At 41.9% G+C, this 19,580-nt stretch overlaps 1 protein-coding gene across 1 annotated transcript in view; it reads right to left on the reverse strand.

The window, feature by feature from the left end:
- Positions 1–1,007: 1,007 nt before the first annotated feature.
- The window catches only part of angpt1 (angiopoietin 1), a 53,586-nt gene continuing 35,013 nt past the window's right edge, over positions 1,008–19,580 (reverse strand). The window contains exons 7-9 of the mRNA XM_047605512.1: positions 16,706–16,872; positions 6,488–6,618; positions 1,008–2,795 (exon numbers count right to left, since the gene is read on the reverse strand). Of these exons, the coding sequence (XP_047461468.1) occupies positions 2,632–2,795; positions 6,488–6,618; positions 16,706–16,872 (462 nt within the window). The 3' untranslated portion in view covers positions 1,008–2,631. The remainder of the gene's footprint in view (positions 2,796–6,487; positions 6,619–16,705; positions 16,873–19,580) is intronic.

The raw sequence follows: 19,580 nt of genomic DNA on the forward strand, positions 1-19,580 counted from the left end.
CCTTTCTCTGTGCGTTTTCTTCATTTCTACACAAGCAGGTGGTCCCTTCAGGGGGTTTTCAGTGGTCTTCTGTGGTCTTCATACCGCAGGTACTGAGTGGCGTCCTATCTGATTTTGGTTCTCTTCCAGCGCTGTCCGTCTGCGTGCAGCTCGGGCCCTTGCCTCCCTCTGGGAGTCCTGTGGCCTCGGCCCCGTCAGCTTCTCCTCAGGAAAAGATCCATTTTCGGCAGAGCTGTCCCGCTGCCGCCGCGGGAGGACGGCGATGCGTACGTGCGTATGTGGAGGCTACGAGTGGAAACACCACTTCGCTTGACACCCTGGAACCTTCTCCGGAGTCAAAACTCCAGCTGGACCTCGGTTACCTCCTGTCCTCACACCAACAAAGGACAAAACGCTTAAGACCCACATAGGTGTTTGCCAGCTTGTGCGGACCCTCTTCACGCTCCACTGCTTCAGATTCTCTATAGAACACATTCCAGCGAGGGTGTTGGGTCAGCGCAGCCGCTGAAGGACACGCCGCGGACCTGCAGGCTGCGGTAATTTGTTTAACCTCTGATTAGGCCCAGGAATGTCAACTATGAAGAGACACTACAAGTCCTGACAGTATCGTTTGACACTCTGGCAATCTGTCATTGCCACTAGCGAGCAAGCGAGCCACCACTCGAGACAATAGCCACTCCACTGCCTGGGCAGAGAGGGAGTTTTAATCTTTGCACCATCTGGTTTGGTCCTGAAAAGGGCGAGAGAGAGCACGTCTGTTTATCTCTGTGATTTATCTCATGTCTCCCTGTGCCAGTGAGCTTACTTTTCATGACATGCGTTGCAGCGCAGCATTTGTATACGAAGACTTAAACCTGTGTTAGCGATGCAATCACGGGAGGAAGCCTTTTGAAGCACGCCTGCATAAAGAAACACACGATGAGGGCCCAGCCGCGGAGCACCCGACTTGAAAAACCCCCATCTATCGTCACATCAATTTGGCTCACAAAGTCCCGCCTAAACGCAGATTGAAAACGTTAGTGCATCACATGCTCCTTTATTCAATCTAGCAACACAACACTGACCACATGTTACAAAAGATGTTTAAATAAATCTGCAAATCTAGAATTTAATGAGGTAAAAGCAAAGTTATCAAAGGCACATTTTTCCAGGGTTATTATTTTAACTTCTACGTCTTATGCTCGACTTCAAAACACCACTGTACTTCTGGCAGAGTAAAAAAAAATAAAAATGAAATGAAATGAAAAAACAGAAGAGCTTTCCTCAGGAAAGCTGCTTTACATACACACCCTTTAAATTATGCGATTTTAGTATGCTAATAAACATGTCAATTGTACTTTTACAAGTTCCAGATGCACTTTATCTTCTTGCCACATGTACCTTCAGTAAATAGTCCACAGTAGATTCTGTTGTTATAAGCTGGAACTTATGAAATTCATGTTCACACGGATCAGTTGATGGAATCATTCATTTCATGCTTCATATCCAGCCTTTTTTTTTTTTCTTTTTTTTTTATCTAAGCTGCAGTGATGAGAAACAGAAACTGGCTGGACGTCTGCGAAAATGATTCTGGATGTAAGTTGTCTTAATGATCTGCCCTTTGTCTTGCGGTCAGATGTTAGACAAGGATGACGAAATAACCTTGAACCTCAATGTTTTTTTTTTTTTTTTTTTTTTGAGACAAGTATTTACTGCACATCTCCATAATGACCTTTTCATCTCATCTGGGCCAGGTATACGAAAACCTGATTTCGCTCCAGCTACCATTGTTACACATCATTAATTATATGCATCTGAATGAATGTCATTGTGTAATGTTTTATTGAGCAGAGGTAAAGTGATCGCTCACGATCTGAATTTTGGCCGGTATTAGTTGTCCCTCAGCCAATAACAAAGACAAACAGGTCTCACTGCAGAACCTAATCCAATAATAACCCCACATGTTGGAAAATAATCACCCTCTGTCAAAATAGCAAGTGTATAATTGCCAGCGAATAACTGCGAGTGACCGACTGTACACCCATCAAGGTCACCTTTAAAAGTGAGCAAGTTTCATTGCTGTATACGTAATGCGCACAAAAGAAATTCAGTATATACTGTACAGTATAAAAGACAACATCATCTCACTTTTGCTATTGTGTACCGTTACAAAAAATAATAATACGACAAACTCAATATACGACACAATCGCAAAACATGTATGGGCTGCACCGTTTTTGCTTTCTCTGTCCTGCAGTTTTCGGAGTCGCTGCTGCTTCAGCCACAGCAGCTTTCCACTCGGAAGAGTTCAAGTCCACCAACACAGGTCCCAGAAATTTCAAAGAATCGGGTTTGCTCGGATATTCATACAAGCCGCGCACACACTTTGTCCTCCTCGAACGGGGGAATCAGTTCAGGTGCATTGCGGTTCCTTCCCCTCGCAGCTGCTCTGTCAGTTCGATGAGAGGTTGGAAAAGGTTACGGGGCAACGCGAGCGCATCGGCCGCCCCGGGGAGGCCCGGACAGAACAATTCGTTGGACGGCTCCCACGTCCACGGAAAATGAGATGAGATGAGAGGATAACATAGGAAGCGTCCCTCTAATGTGTTACATAGATGTTTTCGGAAGATTGAAGTTCGGGAGTTCAGGCGACTAGGAGAAGTCCAGAGGACGGATCATCATGGCTGTGGCTTTCAGGGAGTAGCTTGGGCCCTTGAAGTAGTGCCACTTGATACCGTTCAACTTCCCAATGTGTTGCCCTTGGGTGAAGTACATGCCGTTGAGGTTGGACGGGCCACAGGCATCAAACCACCAACCTGGAAAAGAAAATGACAAGATAAGGATAAGACACTGTTATGTACAGCGTCCAGAATCACCAAACACGATATTACAGTATCCCTCCTCTGTCAAGTTGTAGTTAAAGTCACCTCTACGGTGTGATTTGTCCTTGGTAAAGGTTAAAAGTTTCCCATGGCCTCGCCCACTGAGCATTGGCATAAACTCAGACCCCCGATTCCCTGCTATCTGCCCAGTGTGCTACTGTCAGAGGGTTCATCAGCATACCAGTACCTGTTGCTGAACACTTTTGGGAACCGCTTTCTATTTAAAGCAAAGTGTACAGGCTTCAGTGAGACATAAGAGTCGTGAATGGCATGGGAAGCTTTTATTCTACAAGGTGACACATTTCACGATTTCCCGGAACTATATCTGCATGATATAGAGCGTGTCCTTGACTGGAGGAGAAGCACTGCACTTTAATGATTTGTTGGATGCCTCATATGTTTTAAATTATTTAATGTGAAGCACTTTCAAGTCAGTGCATACCTCAGCACTGGCTGTTTTCAATCCTAGTGACGTGCCGTAATTCAGAACTTAAAAGCTGAATTGGTGAAAACAGCCTCACCGATACGCGGTCAGATATAGAACATAATGTCCGGCATGGTATGTGCAGTCACAGAGCGACAAATGGCACCGCTTCTCCTCTCTCCTCTGACAGACCTGAATACCACCAGTGTGACATTTCACCGGGACCTCAGTCAGTAATCAGGGGCAGTACTCCCACCCGTGGCTGCTGCTGCTGGCGCATGTACCGCACACACATATAAATTTCACATTGATTGCTGCTTCGTCGTGAGACACGTGGCCAGCGTATCATGGAAACTGATGGATGTCTCCATACATTTCCACAGCTGTATGTAATATCAGGTGCCGTTGGCAGCGGGAGCTGAATATAACAAATTGCACTTGCTGTGCTATAGCATAGGATCCGAGTTGTTAAAGGTTAAAGCGGCTATGTAATGGAACGGATAATTATGTCACATTTCCAAGGATACTACCCAGCACGCTCTTTCTATTTGGCTAACTGGTGCATTTTAGCATCTTTTAACTTATTGTTTTGATTTTTAGAGGTGACGACTTTGCAGTTTTGGTTCAATCATGCAACTTGCATCAGTTGTTTTTGTTTTTTTTAGCTTAAAACATGCTGTAAATCGCCTAATCAGCACCCAAAAACAAATGTTAGCAACTAGCCAGTGAGCTAGCTGGTTTAGCAGCTAAAGGGAGATCCAGATCCTTCCCTCAGGAGGTGGTGGAGAACAAAAGAAAAGAGCTCAAAGAAAAGCTGAAACGGCCTTGTGTTTACAGCTAACTGGTCAAATAGCTTTAACAACAGGCTAAGCTTCACACAAAAGCTAATAGTTTAGCCAAGTCCCAGCTGGAATGAGGAGACAGATGATGGGCTTTAAACATGTCTGGAAATTTAGCGTTGCAGTATTTTCTGTTTTCGGTGCAACCTGCTGTTTTATTTTCTCAAAGTACTCGTCCCTCGCCGGCCGTAAAGCGCACTACAGCGAATGTGAGCCATTCCCTCATGATGCTTGTTGATAAACCGCAGGCCGCGCAACCCGCCACATAAACATTCAGCGTGCGCATCAGCAATCCTTTGGAATTTACGATCGGTGTCCTCTCCGTTTCCAGACCAGAGGTTTTTACCGAGTTGTAAAATCATTGCGGATGTCGTCCTTCGAAATGAAATAAATAAATCGTAAGCGCTGCATCCCTACTGTATGTTCCTGCGCTGGGTAAATATATACATTATATGTGTCCGCACGCTGTATCCTCCTACGTATTCTTAGCATGGCACGCTGTGGCTGTTCTCATAAATGTGGCAGAGAAGTATTTTCCTCTTGTATAGTCCAGACACTTACATCATTTCGTGTCAGCCCTGCCCTTATAAATGCAGGGTATAAATCAAATGATATACTGTATCTAGTGCAGCTAGCACAGTGCGCCGCTGGGTTTCCGACCAGTCAGGCTACATGTTGTCATGCTTATCCTCTGCAGCCATAGGCAGGCTATAAATCCTGCAGATCAAGTGGTGGGTGCTGATTAGCGATCGGATGCCAGTTCCCTTTAAACCACTTCAGCGTTCAGAGTGACCTAAGAGGTAATGTCGATCTCAAATATGCGTTCAGAAATGCTTGATTAGAAGTCAGGACTCCAAAGCTACAGAGCTGCCGCGAGGTGAGAGCGAGGGTCAGCGGGCTCCACTTACACAGCAGGAGAAGCGGAGTCATTTTAAATCTCCCTGACACTTGGTGCCGCGCCCGGGGATTTTTATAATGCGCTCGTTTCCAACCGCACCGCTCTGCAAGTGGGTGGGGATGAAGGATACAGGCCGATACGTGTAGGGAGAGAGGTAGAAGCGGCCGCTTTTTGCCCAGTGAAAGCCATGCAGGCGGAGGCTGTGATCCCAGTGGCCTGAACTAATGACCGGCCAGTGGACAGTGTGGTGCTGGGGAAAATTGTTTTTGGAAAAGTTACACTTCTCCATAGCTTTCTTATAAAATAGACATAAAGAGGGACAAATGGTTAAACTATAATCCCACGTTATTGTAACTACTTTTTGTAGCTTAAAAATAAAGTTAGCTTCAGCAGAATTTTTATTTTTTTTTAACGAACCCTCAGCAAATGCAATGATTTATCTTTCTGGTGCAATAAATATAATATCTTAATATTCCATTTTATTGAAAATCCATCTTATTTTTCCATCTTTTTATTTATAATTCTGTTTGTGTCTTTTTGTAGTGTGGTTGATTGGAGTACCTGTGACGAACCCCAGTATTTTTGATTCAGAATGCTGTTAGTGGGGGGTAGTGATGTGCAGATCGATACTATTTATGCTCTAAAATCAATTCTCAAATCAAAATATCAATATTTTCGCTAATTCAGTCATTCAAGGTAATGTAGGAACACAGTGGAAAGTAACTATTGAGCTGTGGCAACACAACAAACCTTGTGAAACACATCAGGTTAAACCACAACACAGAATATGAGGCGAATATAAGAGGAGAGTACAGGGTCAGACTTAGCATGAAAGTTTTCATTTTATAGCAGCTCTTAATAGTTAAACAATAATTTATATTTTACTTATTCCCTTTTTAGTGTTTGAAACAGCATTTTCACATATTCTGTATGATCTCTGTTTGGTTTTTCTGTTGTTGCATATAGTAAATGAGGCCACTACCTCAATGTAAAATAAACATAAATTGTTCTGATGTCTTATATTCTTTATGAAGCTATGATTTGAAATGCAATACTTTTTTAGGTCTACCAGACACATTATGGGTGTATTTACACACAGTATCGATATCGGAATGGTATCGCCGATACCAGGCAGAATTTTACTCAGTACTGGATCGGAAAGGAAACCTGGGTGGTGTGGGTTGATGGGAGGGGCCTCTGTGGATCACCCCACAGACACTTGATCAGTTTGGAATCTAGTGAAGTTGGAGGCCAGGTCAACACCTTGTGCTGTTTTTCATGTTTTTGTGCGTGTCAGGCTGCATCCTGCTGGGCAGTCTGTCTAGGTGGATGCTACATGTCTAAGTAACACCCACACGAATGCCAGATCCAAAGGCTTCCCAGCAGAACATTGTATCGTCTCAAGATGGTCCGGGTTATTTACCTCTCCTGTCAGTGGTTGTAATGTTAGCTTGGCTGCACTTACCACCGGTTAGCATGAGGGCGCACTTGCACAGGCAGTTGTCATTGTCCATGTCCTTGGTGCTGAAGTCTGCTCCGTGGATCACCAGACTGCTCTGTCTGCCTGCGGTCCCACTGTGGCTCTTCAGGAACAGCCTGAAAGACATCAAGGAGAGGAGGGAGTCAGGACATGAAAACACACACACACACACGGGGGAGGAAGGGGGAGAGAAGGATGCCGATGTGAGCAGTGTAAGCAATAAAGGGAGCAAGAAGACATAATACGCTGCAAGAAATGTCTCCAGAGAGCTGTTTATTTTTTGTTGTGATTGAGTACACAGAGGACACCTGGAACAACAGCTACTCACAGCAATAAGAAGCCTGTTTAATCCATCTGTATTTCCATGCCTTACACGGCTTTGCATTTTGGCTGCAGTCCAGGAAAAAATTAAACAAGACCCAATCTGCAAGATAACACGCACGCAGAAAGGATGCTAGACGGCTGCAGGCATGTAATAACTACAGAGTGCATACTGTGTAAGTCCGTATCTTCTACATGAATAAATATGGCAGGTCTGTTAGGGGGCTGCTCAACTTAATCCAAGCATGCTGCATGGTTAGAGTAACGCAGATCCAGGTGCTAGATAGAAGCTGATCATGAATACAGGGGGAATCCTCCCTGAAACAGAACCTCACTGGGGAGTGGGATGTAAAAAAAAAAATGCAAATAAGTCTTTGAATTTTATTTGTAAAACTATATAAACCTACTTTAACAATGTTGAAACGATCGGGATTTAGCTGTAAAAATCAAGCAGCAAACTCTCGGTCCAGAACAAAATGAACTGCCTTTTCTGTTTTTGTTTTATTATGATTATTTTTTTAATAATAAAAATGACTGAGTTTCTGTAGGTGGTGCTATTGCCTTTGTCTGCTTAGCTTGCAGATTTAAAACAACACAGCGCTGTTCATGAAACGTAGAGTGAATCATTTTCAGTCGACTGCAAAGCGGCCGCTGTTGAATTATTGAAGACAAAAGCAACAATTACACACGTCGTATTTTATCGGGAGCTGCCGAGCGTCACCCCGGTAATCGTCCGTTCGGTTTAAGGGGTGGTGAGATAGTACTGAAATTAAATGGCATTATCTGCTGAGACTGAAAAGAGGAATTCCTTCACGCTCTAAATGCACGGAACTCAAATTAAAAGCTAATATAATATGTGGCTTGGAGGCTTATTTTTCCCTGGGTGTGTCTCGCTGTGATTTCTCTCCTGGTGAGAATGTCCTGAATGCGCCTCTGACAGAACATATATCCGGCAGCGCTGCAAATTGGCTTTTGTTCTCGCCTAACGTCTTTGTTTCTCTCACGCTCTCTCACTTTCTCCCAATAGCAGCCCTTGCACCAGGACTGCAGCACCAAGCCAGTGAGGTCTCTATTATTAAGTACGGGTCACTCTCAAACAAAATACATTCCTGAATTCATTTCTGGACAATAGGGGATCATGGGCGTGTAGGGAACCCTTTTCCGATGAGAAAGTAACAAATGTGAAAGCATTTTTTAGACGCTAAAAGCTGTGTAAGCACCGCACAACCTCCGCGAGCACTTATAGCGCTAGGAGGCGTCTCGACATCTCAAAGACTCCTCAGGAAAGTAAGTCATTCAACGTGAAAGACTCCTGTATTTGGACAGCTGTGTAAATGGCCGAATTGCAAAGCGGAGTGAAACGTATGACTGCAGGTCACCGTGGGGAATTCACTAAGCCACTAAACCAGAAAGCATAATCCCACAATGCAAGGGTGAGTCATGTGTCTAATCAGTGGCACCGAAATGACCAGTGGACATGGCGAGTTTAGATAAGGGCCTGTGAGTATATTACAAGAAGTAGAGCGTGTAAATGCGCATGGTTCCTGTACGTGTGTGCGGACATTATGTCATCTGTGACACATTGTTGACGATTATCTGGGGTCCACAGGGCAACAGATGTCTTTGGAGATGCTGTCCAGTTCATGTAATGCACATCCCCGAAACGCTGCCGCAATTCTGAGAGGCACGACTTCTATCAGCTAATTCCTCATTCTCGGGAATAAAACACAGCAGCGTCAAGGATGAGGTCTGCTACCGCGCTGATAAAGAACAGACGAGGCGTATTTGCTCTCCGTTTTACTAAAGCTGTTACGATCTCCGCCGCGCTGACGGATTGCCGGGCCGCGCCATCAAGAAGGCTTTTCAGCGTGACACTTTGACAGGCCGCTTTAAATAGTCTGCGGCTGTGTTTACCGGCCACGCTGCGCGTTTACCAGACCAACAATCCCCCAGCCCAACTGACATCTGCAGTTTTTCCTGTCAGGGTTCATTATGCACTCGAATGATAAGTGGGGTAATCCGACGATGGGTCAAGTAATGAACTCAAGAGGAAGAGATGCCTGTTTTGGAGCCAATGATGGCATCTATGATTCATGCTAATAAAATGTATCAGGAAAGTTGAGCCAGACCAGAAACCAAAAAGGGAATGTCCGGTAATCTCACTGTGGCCATGTAAAGCCAGTTATGTAGTTGGTCAACACTCATTAGTGACAGAAATGTGACACTTTAAGAGGAATAATTTGGTTTTGCTTCTTCCTTTCATTCCATCTCAGTTCCCTTATTGCCAGTGGGGATGGTTTGTCATCTTTTGACGTATAAGTCTTTAAGAGGGGATCTGCAACGGTACTGCAGGGGGTCGCAAAATCTTTGGTTGATTAGAGATTTTTTTTATATATTTTTCTTAGTTTTCCCCCACATACTGAAAGAGACTCTATTTAGTGCCCAGGTGAAATCCCATGTATGTATGTGTGTTTATGCCAGGTATGTTTACATCAGTTGCATGGCCACCCTACTGTTGCACTTGTTTGAAATTAAGAAAAAAAAAAAAGATTTTTTGTGCAACTTTGAGTTGTGCAATGTTTGAATAGCGCAATATTGAATGCGAAAATTATAAAAATAATGTATATTTATAAATAGCCCCAGGCCAAGTTTAATATAGAACACATATAGTAAGGTAAGGAGTCCCTACTTAATCTTAATATTAAAAAACGGAATAATAAAACTCAGTAAATGTCCTATTCACCGGCACAATTCTTATCACTCATCTTAAAAAAAAAGTAAACATATAGTGGGAATCACTGCTAATGCTAGCGAGCATACCTTAGCCTATTTATTAGCTTCAATTTCCTAACTGAATCACAAACTTATCACAGAGAATCCTTGCAAATATTTAGTGATGTAAATATGTTGTGGACTGCAGGTTAATAATTGCTAACCATTGTTATGTGGAGAGAATTTTTTTTTGAAAATTGCTTGGCATCAACATTCATAGACTTTTCAAAGGTTTGATGTGGTGAGTAGCACAACGTGGAAATTTCCAGAACATCTACAGCAATGCTGACAAGCAAATCTGAAGCTTTATGGGGATTTGTTTAATGAAAAAAATTACTTAGATACCGGTGAATGTTTTTGTAAAATTTGCGCAAATTTTTGGTGCACAACCTACATAGTTCACAAATGTCACATATGCAGAAACGTGACGCAAGTATCCCTGACCCGAACCTGGCAAATGTTACAGCTAAAACCACACGTTTGAGCAAAAGCAGACTTTTTTATGATTAACATGCATATGTTTGAAATTAATCACCAAGTCATTGCTCATCTGGTCAGTTTCCTTTGCAATTCATTGTCACGCCAATACTGGAAACAGTCGTAACTACATCCCCGACTGTTTATCCTTCATATCTGCAACACTGTTTTTTCAAGACAATCTAAACTCTAACCATCCAACGTGTTCGGTGTCACGAATTCTACTCACCCTCACGGTTTCTGGGGTGGCTACACCAGACCACATGCAAATAAAACCAAAGATTTGTGCATGACTAAAAAAAAACACAGAGGGCAAATGAGAATTGCCTCAAAGCCTTGATACAGATTCAGTTTCAGTCGTAATGAGTCTATGCTCCAGAGTATTACAGCTGCAAATTGTGTACGTGGGAAGTGAGTTGCAGCGGGGTCAGGTGAGCTATCGGGTGACGGCAATGTGTTTATCTGAGACCACTTCCAAGCAAAACTAGGTTACACTGATTGACATTTTATCAGGCTTCAGGCTAAAACGTGCTCATTAAAACGTTTAACAGCGTTCTTACAAGCGCAATGAAAGCTTCACACTTTGAGTAAGAAAACCATTTTCATAACACGAATTAGCCTTCACATTAGCAGTAGTAAGCTTGATCTAAAGCAGAGAAGTGCTCACGGAGGACTTCTTGGATCTCTCTCCTTCTCCCCACACAGATAGATTTGCTGGATTACAGCTGAGCAGGCTGTGATGGGAGTGGAGCCCTGCTAAGATGTGTCCTGCTTGTAGTCTTTCTTCTAGCTGACATGTTCCATTTCTCAACACAATGTGTTACTCTGAGCAGAGGATATTGCTGTCATAGCTTGATTTTATATATATATATATATATATATATATGTATATAAAAAGAAAATCTCCTCAGGGGAGGTTTGCACCAAATCCTGAAACAATGTGTCCAATGTAATGTACGTTACACTGCACAAAGTTCAAGGAATTCTCTGTAGAAAATGCCAGATATTAATATATGGACATTTAATGTGTATAAAATCTCACTCATATCAGTTAAAGTGGCTGAAGCATTTTTGAAAGAAAACATTCCTGTTTGCAGTGTCCTACCAGGTTTAGTATGCTTGCTGTCTTCCGTGTCCCTACTTGAAGGACATAGCTAAGAGCTAAGTTTGTTGTTACACACCTGGCAGTCATTAGCCTCCTGAACTTCAGCCTGATTGGCTCATTGCAGAGGTTAATCACCCTGACCAATGGCTGGCTTCCTACCGCAGGGCCACAGAGGTGTCTGTCTGGCTGCTCTGTTGCCACTGGGTGCCATATATAGCTCCACTGAGACACGTGTACAGTAATGTGTTTGTAAAGGCAAATATAGACTAGCAACAGTGTAAATAAATTCCCTCTAATTATTTACCATTGTTTTATACAGTTTTATTTATGCATTGTGCTCATTGCAAAGAGTACCACAGAAGTAGTAGTGGTTAAACCCTTTACCTAATGTATCTAAGATTATCTCAGTGTGAGTACTGGAAAAGAGAGGTCACCGTGTTTTGGAACCCAAATCTCTTTCCAAAATCCCCACATGAAAAACATCTAAATGAAATCTATCTGATTCCACAGGGACCACGGCCCATTTACCATATGGAGAAATCACTGGATGTGAAAAGTTGGCTTTTGGAACAAGGAAAGATATTGAATAAAGATGTAACTGCTTGTTCAAAACTAAACATATGAGTCCTTTCATCCAGTTGGGAGGCTAAGAACGTGAATATTATAGATATTTCAGTGCAAACCCCAGCTTGTGTCTGTGCATACGTTCAACTACTGCTAATGTTTCTATATTGGACACTTTAAGGAATGATTGATTGCTTGTTTTGGTGCCCAAGGTACTTTGCCGTATTTCCGCGTGTGCAGTAGTGTTTTAGGATGCATCATTAAACATATTTGGTGGGTCACATTCCACTTTGCAAAAGTAATTACCTGCACATAAAATTTCTTACTTCTAGGAATAATTGTGGCAATGCTACAGAGACACAGACTCAGACTCAGACTACAACATATACATTTCATAGCGAGTTAATGGCTAATTAATAGTAGTCTACTTGGACCTTCAAGAATTTTGCTTTCATCAAATAATCTTTCATGAGCACTCAGTCTGTCTTTCGGGGCTTTTAGCAACTAAGATCTTTATTTTAGGAGAGCAATCACGCATAATATTACTATAACCCTTCCTGACCTGGTCTGCCATTAAAAATTGTTTATGCACATTTATTCCAAGCTAGCATTTTAAGTGGGCCTCTGGTCCAGTTAGAGAAAGTGATCCACTGGGAATTCAATGGCATTCAGTAAATACGCACGCATTTATTGCAAGTTGGTGCTGGTTTTCGTCAATTTTTGTATGAAGACTGTCTTATTAGATACATCTTTACACAGACGACACTGTGTTGTACTTTTGATAGGGATACGACCTCGATCACAACATCGTGTGGGAAGGTAAATTATTCTTTCTTGCTTAAGAGTTTTAATAATAATTTCTTTTGTTACAATGCAAAATAATGACTAAGCCACTTCATATCAAAGCACTCTTGCTCTTGCTCTGTAATCATTTAGTTCGGTTTTGGCTCTTTCATTACTTCTTACATAATATCGCTTTGTGTAACATGCAATTTTCCTCATTCTGTACCACAGTTTTCACTCTGACTCAGCACTGTTTTGTTTTCATTCACTCTGAGTGTATTTTCTTAAATTAGCCTCATATTTGATTTTGCACGTCTTTGGCTTCTCACTTTCAATGTCATACAGTTTTGTTTTTTCTTTTTTTTCTTAATTCCCATTCAAATGATTTAAAGCAATTAAAGTGGAGCCATTTCTGCACCGAAGAAACTAAGAAACTTTGACAAATGAGAGTGATTAACCAAATCTGTTGATCTGATGGCCGTAGCTACAATAATATTTGCAGGTCATTAAATTATGTTTGATTTCATTATTTTCATTTCTGCGACCCAAATGAGTAATTATGACAGAGGTTTTTTTCAGCTGTTTATCAAGCTAGTAACCTTACGGCAATTACGGCGACCCTAGTTTCTATGAAGCAAACAACAAAATGAGCTTGTTTCAAAACATTATGACGTTGCGGTTCAGTGGGAACTTTATAGATCCAGTCAGCTCAGATTTGTCGCGCAAAGATACGTTCAGTCACCATCAGTGTGACGCTGCTGATTGTTGGCTGGTAGCTCACGGGGATTTTTTCTTCTTCTTGTATCTGGCTGCTGTCGCACTGACGTAACTGTAAATGCACTGATTCAGGCTGTAAATAAGTTGTCATCTTATCATTTGTGTATATCTCTAAAGGCAGGGATTCATTTCTTAATAGTCATGTTTCCATATAAACTGTGAATTTGAAGCCGCTGTGTGAGTCAAATGAATCAATTGTTATAATAATTTACTGCTTCAGCAGTTTTATTGTTGCGGGCAAAGCCGACAACAATTAGATGACTGAGTGAAGATAAATGGCAGGTCCAGCAGAGCCCTGGTAATGAATGTGACATTTACTATGTGTACATGATTTCATCTATAAAAGATTAGAACTCTATATTTCACCAAGGAATAATTGCACACCTCCCTCCCTCTCCGCCAGTTGAGTAATTTCCTCTTCGCAGTACACTACATGAAACCGCTAAGCTGGCAGCAAGACAAACATTTCCTGGCTGGTAACGCTCAATATTGTTTATGATAAATGGCGAGTCGTGTGCATTGTTGGACTCTCAGACTGTTATTCGGCCCGCGTTCCAAGTGGTGCTTGTCTGTTCGTGGCCCCGTTTTGCTTTTAGAGCGTGTGTGTGAGAGAGACAGAAAGAGTGAAAGAGAAACAGACTGACTATACAGTATGAGGTCTTTATAAATGTTTGTCTGACTTGCACTGACGCAGACGGTGTTCCAGTAAACCGCCGCAGATGACAGAAAATATTCCAAAACCAACTGAAAAGGCAGGCCCTATCGCTTTCAACTATCGCTTAAGTTTCAAAGCAATAAATGCAATCTGGAGAGCTCATTGCAGATCGTTTGACATTTAAAAGCAGGTAGGTGCCAAAGCAGAAAGAACAGAGAATATGGCAGCGCAGGCTTGTTTGGGGATTGGCCATCTGGTTTGTTTTGGCCCCTGTTTCAGAGAAGCAATGTGTGGTTATCATACCACAACTATTTTTCAAGAACAAATCTATTTATAGAGATCAGCATGCTGGTTGGAGTCCTAAACAGTGTGAGCCTGAATCCAAAACAGACCGAAATGGCCGGGGATGCCCTTTGCCTGCCTCAGTGGGGACAAAAACATTTATTGTTGCACAAAAGTTCGAGTGTGGAAAGTCAAAAATATGTGTCAAACACAGGAAAATGTGATATAATTTAATTGTTCGTGTGGTCTTTGTGTGTGAAAGAGGCCTGCAGAGAATGTAAGGTCATCCTCTAGTTTTGAAAAGTTTAAGATGCTTCTGCATAACTGTGCGCAGATGCTGACAAGCCTGAAGTCAGCATCTGCGCTTTCAAACCACAACCAGATATAAGACCGAAGGTAACAAGAGATGGAGTTTCACTCGTTTCCCCACGCTGTGGCCTCACAATACCTCAGCTTCACCATAAATTCAAAACAAAAAAACTAATTTGATCTCTTCCGCTTGTGTGAAACTCATTCTCTGATCCCTTTGAGGAAACTGCAGGGCCCACTCACGGTACAAGCTGCTCAACACAGAATCTCCGTAAGGTGAAACCCTTGTCATCACAACACAATCCTGACAATTAGATATGGCAAAAACACTCTATAACCCTGGAAACACTTGGAAACCCAGATTATTTTCGGGAGCTTTGGTGTGAGGAATGGAAGGGCCGAGGTAAAGGCTTTTAAGACGCAGGATCGCGCTCCAACCTTCAAAGCCGCACACAAGACATTTCACAACCAAAGGGACCTCTTATCACAAAGAACCAGCCATCCAGGGAGAACGGCGGAATTGGAGATGTCAGACCATCGCCTCTGAAGCCAGCAATTGCTTGGAACTCTGAGGAATTTGCAGTAGTTTTCCACATCTGAGAGGGCCAAGCATCTGCCATAGTTTGAGGCCCGTTATCATTAACCCCCTCAAAAGAAAACAGAAACCTTTGCCCCGTAACACACAAGGACAAAGCATCAATCAAAGGAAAGTTTGCAGTGAGGAGACGACAAGCATACATTTGGGTTGGAAGGAATTCGCAATAAGACAAACCTCACCACACACTTATATAACAGGATAGACATGATTGAAGTGCCTGGAAAGCTCACAGTTACAACCAGGAGTTATAATCTTAACACTTTTGGACATTTTGACTTTCCATTTAAGAATTTCTCTCTTTGTGTAAACTCTTTCCTCATTCCTTCATTTCCGACACATGCTAAATACGGGGTTTCACCATTTTGTAATATCAAGGCAAGAAAAGGTCAATACGAGACCAAAGTCTACTTAGCAAGAAGTGTCTTAGCAATGGTTTTGGTCATTCATGGCTGTCCAATGGAACAAATGCACTTTTGTTTTAATCAATACAGGCTATAAAAGTTTTATTAGCTTGTGTTTCCCTTGCTTCAAGTGCTTCCATTTTACTTGCACGATGACAACGACTGCACTGTGAACACTGCCAAAGCCTCACTTCAGCATTAAAGCACTTGCACTGAAACCTCTGCAGCTTTTATTATGCTAGCTGTGTCAACTTTGTGTAACAGATGATTGTGATTTTGTCTCTGAGATAAACCAGAGGCATGGCATAGCTCTGCACCTTACGCCATGATCTTATGTGTGTCACGAATACCAGCATGGGAGGGATGACCCAAATGCAAGACACTAAGGGGAGGGGGGAGTTTTTATTACATGACTTTAATAAAAACTCTAAAAGCACAACTTAAGGCGCTGCAGAGAAGGCAGGGTATCAAAAAGGGTACCCAGAGAAGACCGAAACAAGAACATGAGGAACTGAACAGCAAGACAAACGGGGTAACATTCCACATGACTTGACAGCAAACAGAGGGAAAGGCATGGCTATAAATACATGAGCAGAGGCGTTAATGAGACACAGGTGAAACTAATGAGGGCGGGGAGAAACCAATCCAACAATGAAAGGGGGAAAACACAAGAAGCAAAGAAAAGTCAAGACCGGCCGATATGGATTTTTTAGTACCGATACCTTTTGTTTTTTGCATCAGCATTGTCCGATGGCCGATACGTGCTGCCTATTTTTTTTGATCTGATATTTGGAGCTGATACTGCTTGTTTTGTTTTTTAAAAAAAGGAAAATACAAGACTACAAGCATTTTACAGCTTCTAGCTGTGGTGTGCACTCTGCTAGTGGGGGAGGGGTAATATATGGGCTGCACAGGTCCACAGTGTCTCAAGCAGCACAGGGCTGCCTGTGGATGCGCCTGTCTGAAAGTCTTGACTGCAGAAAAAAAAAAAAGTGTCAGTGAACGCACCCGTGTATCGACCGATACCAATACCAGTAAAAAAACGGAAATATCGGCCTGATACATCGGCCGGCCAATATATATCGGTTGACCTCTAAAACAAAGGCAAGGCAAGTACAAAATAAAAACAGGAAACACAATGAAAACCAAGCAGTATTACCTGTAGTTCTGTTTCTCACTGCCGATTTGGAAGCGGTCATATAGTGAGAAAGCCTGGTGTCCGTCCCAGTCTGTAAGTTCTACACGGAGGGCATACTGCCTCTGACTGGTCAGCTGGTAGACATACTCGTTTCCCAGCCAATGCTCTGCAGACACGCTCCCAAAACCCTGCAGTGAAGGGAGAGAAATAATAATAATGATAAAAAAAATGAGCATGGGAATCCTTCGGAAAATCATTTTTCTAAATCATGAACTTGAGATTATTTATCACATTCTCCTCTCTTTTCCTAGACTGATAAAATCTCAACACTAGAGGATTGTGGAATTTTCCAATTTATTTACTGATTTATTCGATGTTGATCAGAAATGAGATCAGATGAGTTCTTGATAATAAATATTGAGCTTGTTTATCCACTAGCCAAAAAAAAATAAAAAATCATATTTATTTAGATTTCATTATCCTCCCACTGTTCTGTTTTATTTCTCTAAGCCTAAGTGAAAAAGGCTAAACACATTAAGCGTACTGTATCCTGGATGCAGGATGCTTTTGGCTCGATCCTCCACGTGGATGGTCATATTTATCTATAAGCGTGTAAAGTGGTACCAGCTGAAACACTTCTGTCTTACATTCAAGACACACACATGTTAAACTCATTATTACTTAAAGACTTCTTTTCCAAACTACATACGCTGTGCTCAGACACTCCTTCAAACAACTGCAAGCATTTGTATTTGATCAGAGTGCCCCCCGGTCACAGGCAAAGTGCTTCTGACAGCAGCGAGAGGAGCGCGTTTAGGAGACGGGGAACATCACGAAGCGGGATGACATTACAAAATCTGACAGGACAGTCTGGGGCACTACATTGGACAACGGGGGTGGAGTGGGAAGCAAAGTTAAGGAGAACGTCTGTGTTTGTGCTGAGTGTGTGTGGTGATGAGGAATGGGAAGGAGGGAAAGTAAATATGGGGCATTCTTCTGGCCTTAGGCATGTCCTGCTGAGTGGGTGGAAGAGAAAAGGGTCTGGGGCCCATTACCACTTTCTGTTGCTGTTCCCTCTTTTCTTTCCTCTTTAAAATTGATCTCATTCCTGATGAGATGATCCCCTCTGACTGGCTTTTCGGCTCGGTCCAATGCCTCCTACTGTGACTGCGGTTTATCTCAAGAGCCCTGGCTGGAGAAAAAGGCTTGGAGTCGAGCCCTTTTGACAGTTTTCTCTCGTATAGTTCCGGTCCTTTGCGATTATTCACACGCAAACCAGATCTGCATCACTCAGATGAGCCCAGCAAAGATGAGGAGATGGTAACATTGTTGGACAGAGCACTTGATTTGTATGTCAGTTACACTTACTAAAATCACGCAGTGTTCTTATAAAAAGGAAATTAACATTCAACACAGCGTCATCTCATTGCACGTACTAAACTAAGAACGATCGGAGTCCCAGAGTTTTTTGTCAGACATACTTCAGAGTCATCGGTTAAAGGAAACTTCATTGGCACCTCCTACGGCATCAAGCGGCTGAATGCTACTTAATAATCTGTGTTAAATATATAACGATTGGTACTGTTACGCAACTGAATATTCAGTGTTTGACTAACTGTGGCTACCTTATTACTTACTACTTTGTTGTTTCAAAAATGTGCTATTTCACCAGCCTTTTGTTGCTTCTGGCTACTGTAACTGTGTCTCAAGATTGATTACCTTTAGCTATTGTTTTATTTCCAATGTGTGTGACGATCTATTTCAACAGTTTTTGTGACCCTTAGCAAAATAATTACGCAATTTCTTAACTTTTTCAAGAGCTTTGTTGCTAGCTTTTTTCAACAGGTTTTAGCTAACTGGGTCTCGAGTTTCTTGGTTTTTCTATTTAACCATTTTGTCATTATTTTACCAGCTATTTTTTTTTATTGTTTTAGCTAGCTATTTCAATCGTGTTTATGCTACCTTAACTCAAAATTTTGACAATTTATTGATTGAGTTTTGCTATTTCAACAATTTTTCGGTAAAGGTTTTAGTTGCGTTTGCAAACACTAGTTATTTGGACAATTGTTCATTAGTTTTATCTGTTTAATTTTTTAGACGACTATTTGAACCATTTTTTGTTGCTTTAACTATCTCACTAACATCAGCTATTTTTGTTATCTTTATCTCACTGCTTCAACTTCTTACTGAACTTAATGGACAGCTAACTGAACCAAATGCTAACTGGCATTTATGTTTATATTATGTTAGCTATTTCTTAGCTATTACTTTTATTTATTTATTTTTATTGCTTTTGGCTATATTTAACTTTCCTTTTTATGCACAACTGTATTCATTACTTTTAGCTTTTTATTATTGTTTTATTTTTTGCAGTTTACTTTTAGCCTACTATTAAAAGCGGCCTTTGCTTTACTTACAGCTGTAATAATTTATTTTTGAAAACTATATCCATTACTGTGAGCCATTTCAACTTCGCTGCTCGTTTGCTGACATTAACCACTCTCAGCTGTCTAACGGTCATGTCTTACAACTGATTCAGGTTGACGGGCACTTGAGTGGTTATTGTTATGATGTGTGGGCACCTGGTAATGCAATTACAAAAATGGTCTTGAATTCACATTTTAATATAGTGCATTATATCCCTGTTGCCTCATAAAGAAGCCGTGCTTCAGCTTTGACTGAGTGATTTACAAGATCCTCAATGTATATTAAATCTGTGAGCATAAGCCTCGAAGGACCCAGAATGAAAATGAATAACACAATAAAAACGGTGAATCTCCTCTAGTCTTTTCAAGGAGACTATCAGCAAAGCTAAGCTGCTAGTTAGCACTGCGACTGTCTGCCAAAGTCTGTGAGTGCACCCTTGTGTACTGAGCACTGCGTGATCTCTGTCTGT

This window comes from Mugil cephalus, chromosome 14 (assembly GCF_022458985.1).
Source record: "Mugil cephalus isolate CIBA_MC_2020 chromosome 14, CIBA_Mcephalus_1.1, whole genome shotgun sequence".
In the NCBI taxonomy this organism is placed as follows: Eukaryota; Metazoa; Chordata; class Actinopteri; order Mugiliformes; family Mugilidae; genus Mugil; species Mugil cephalus.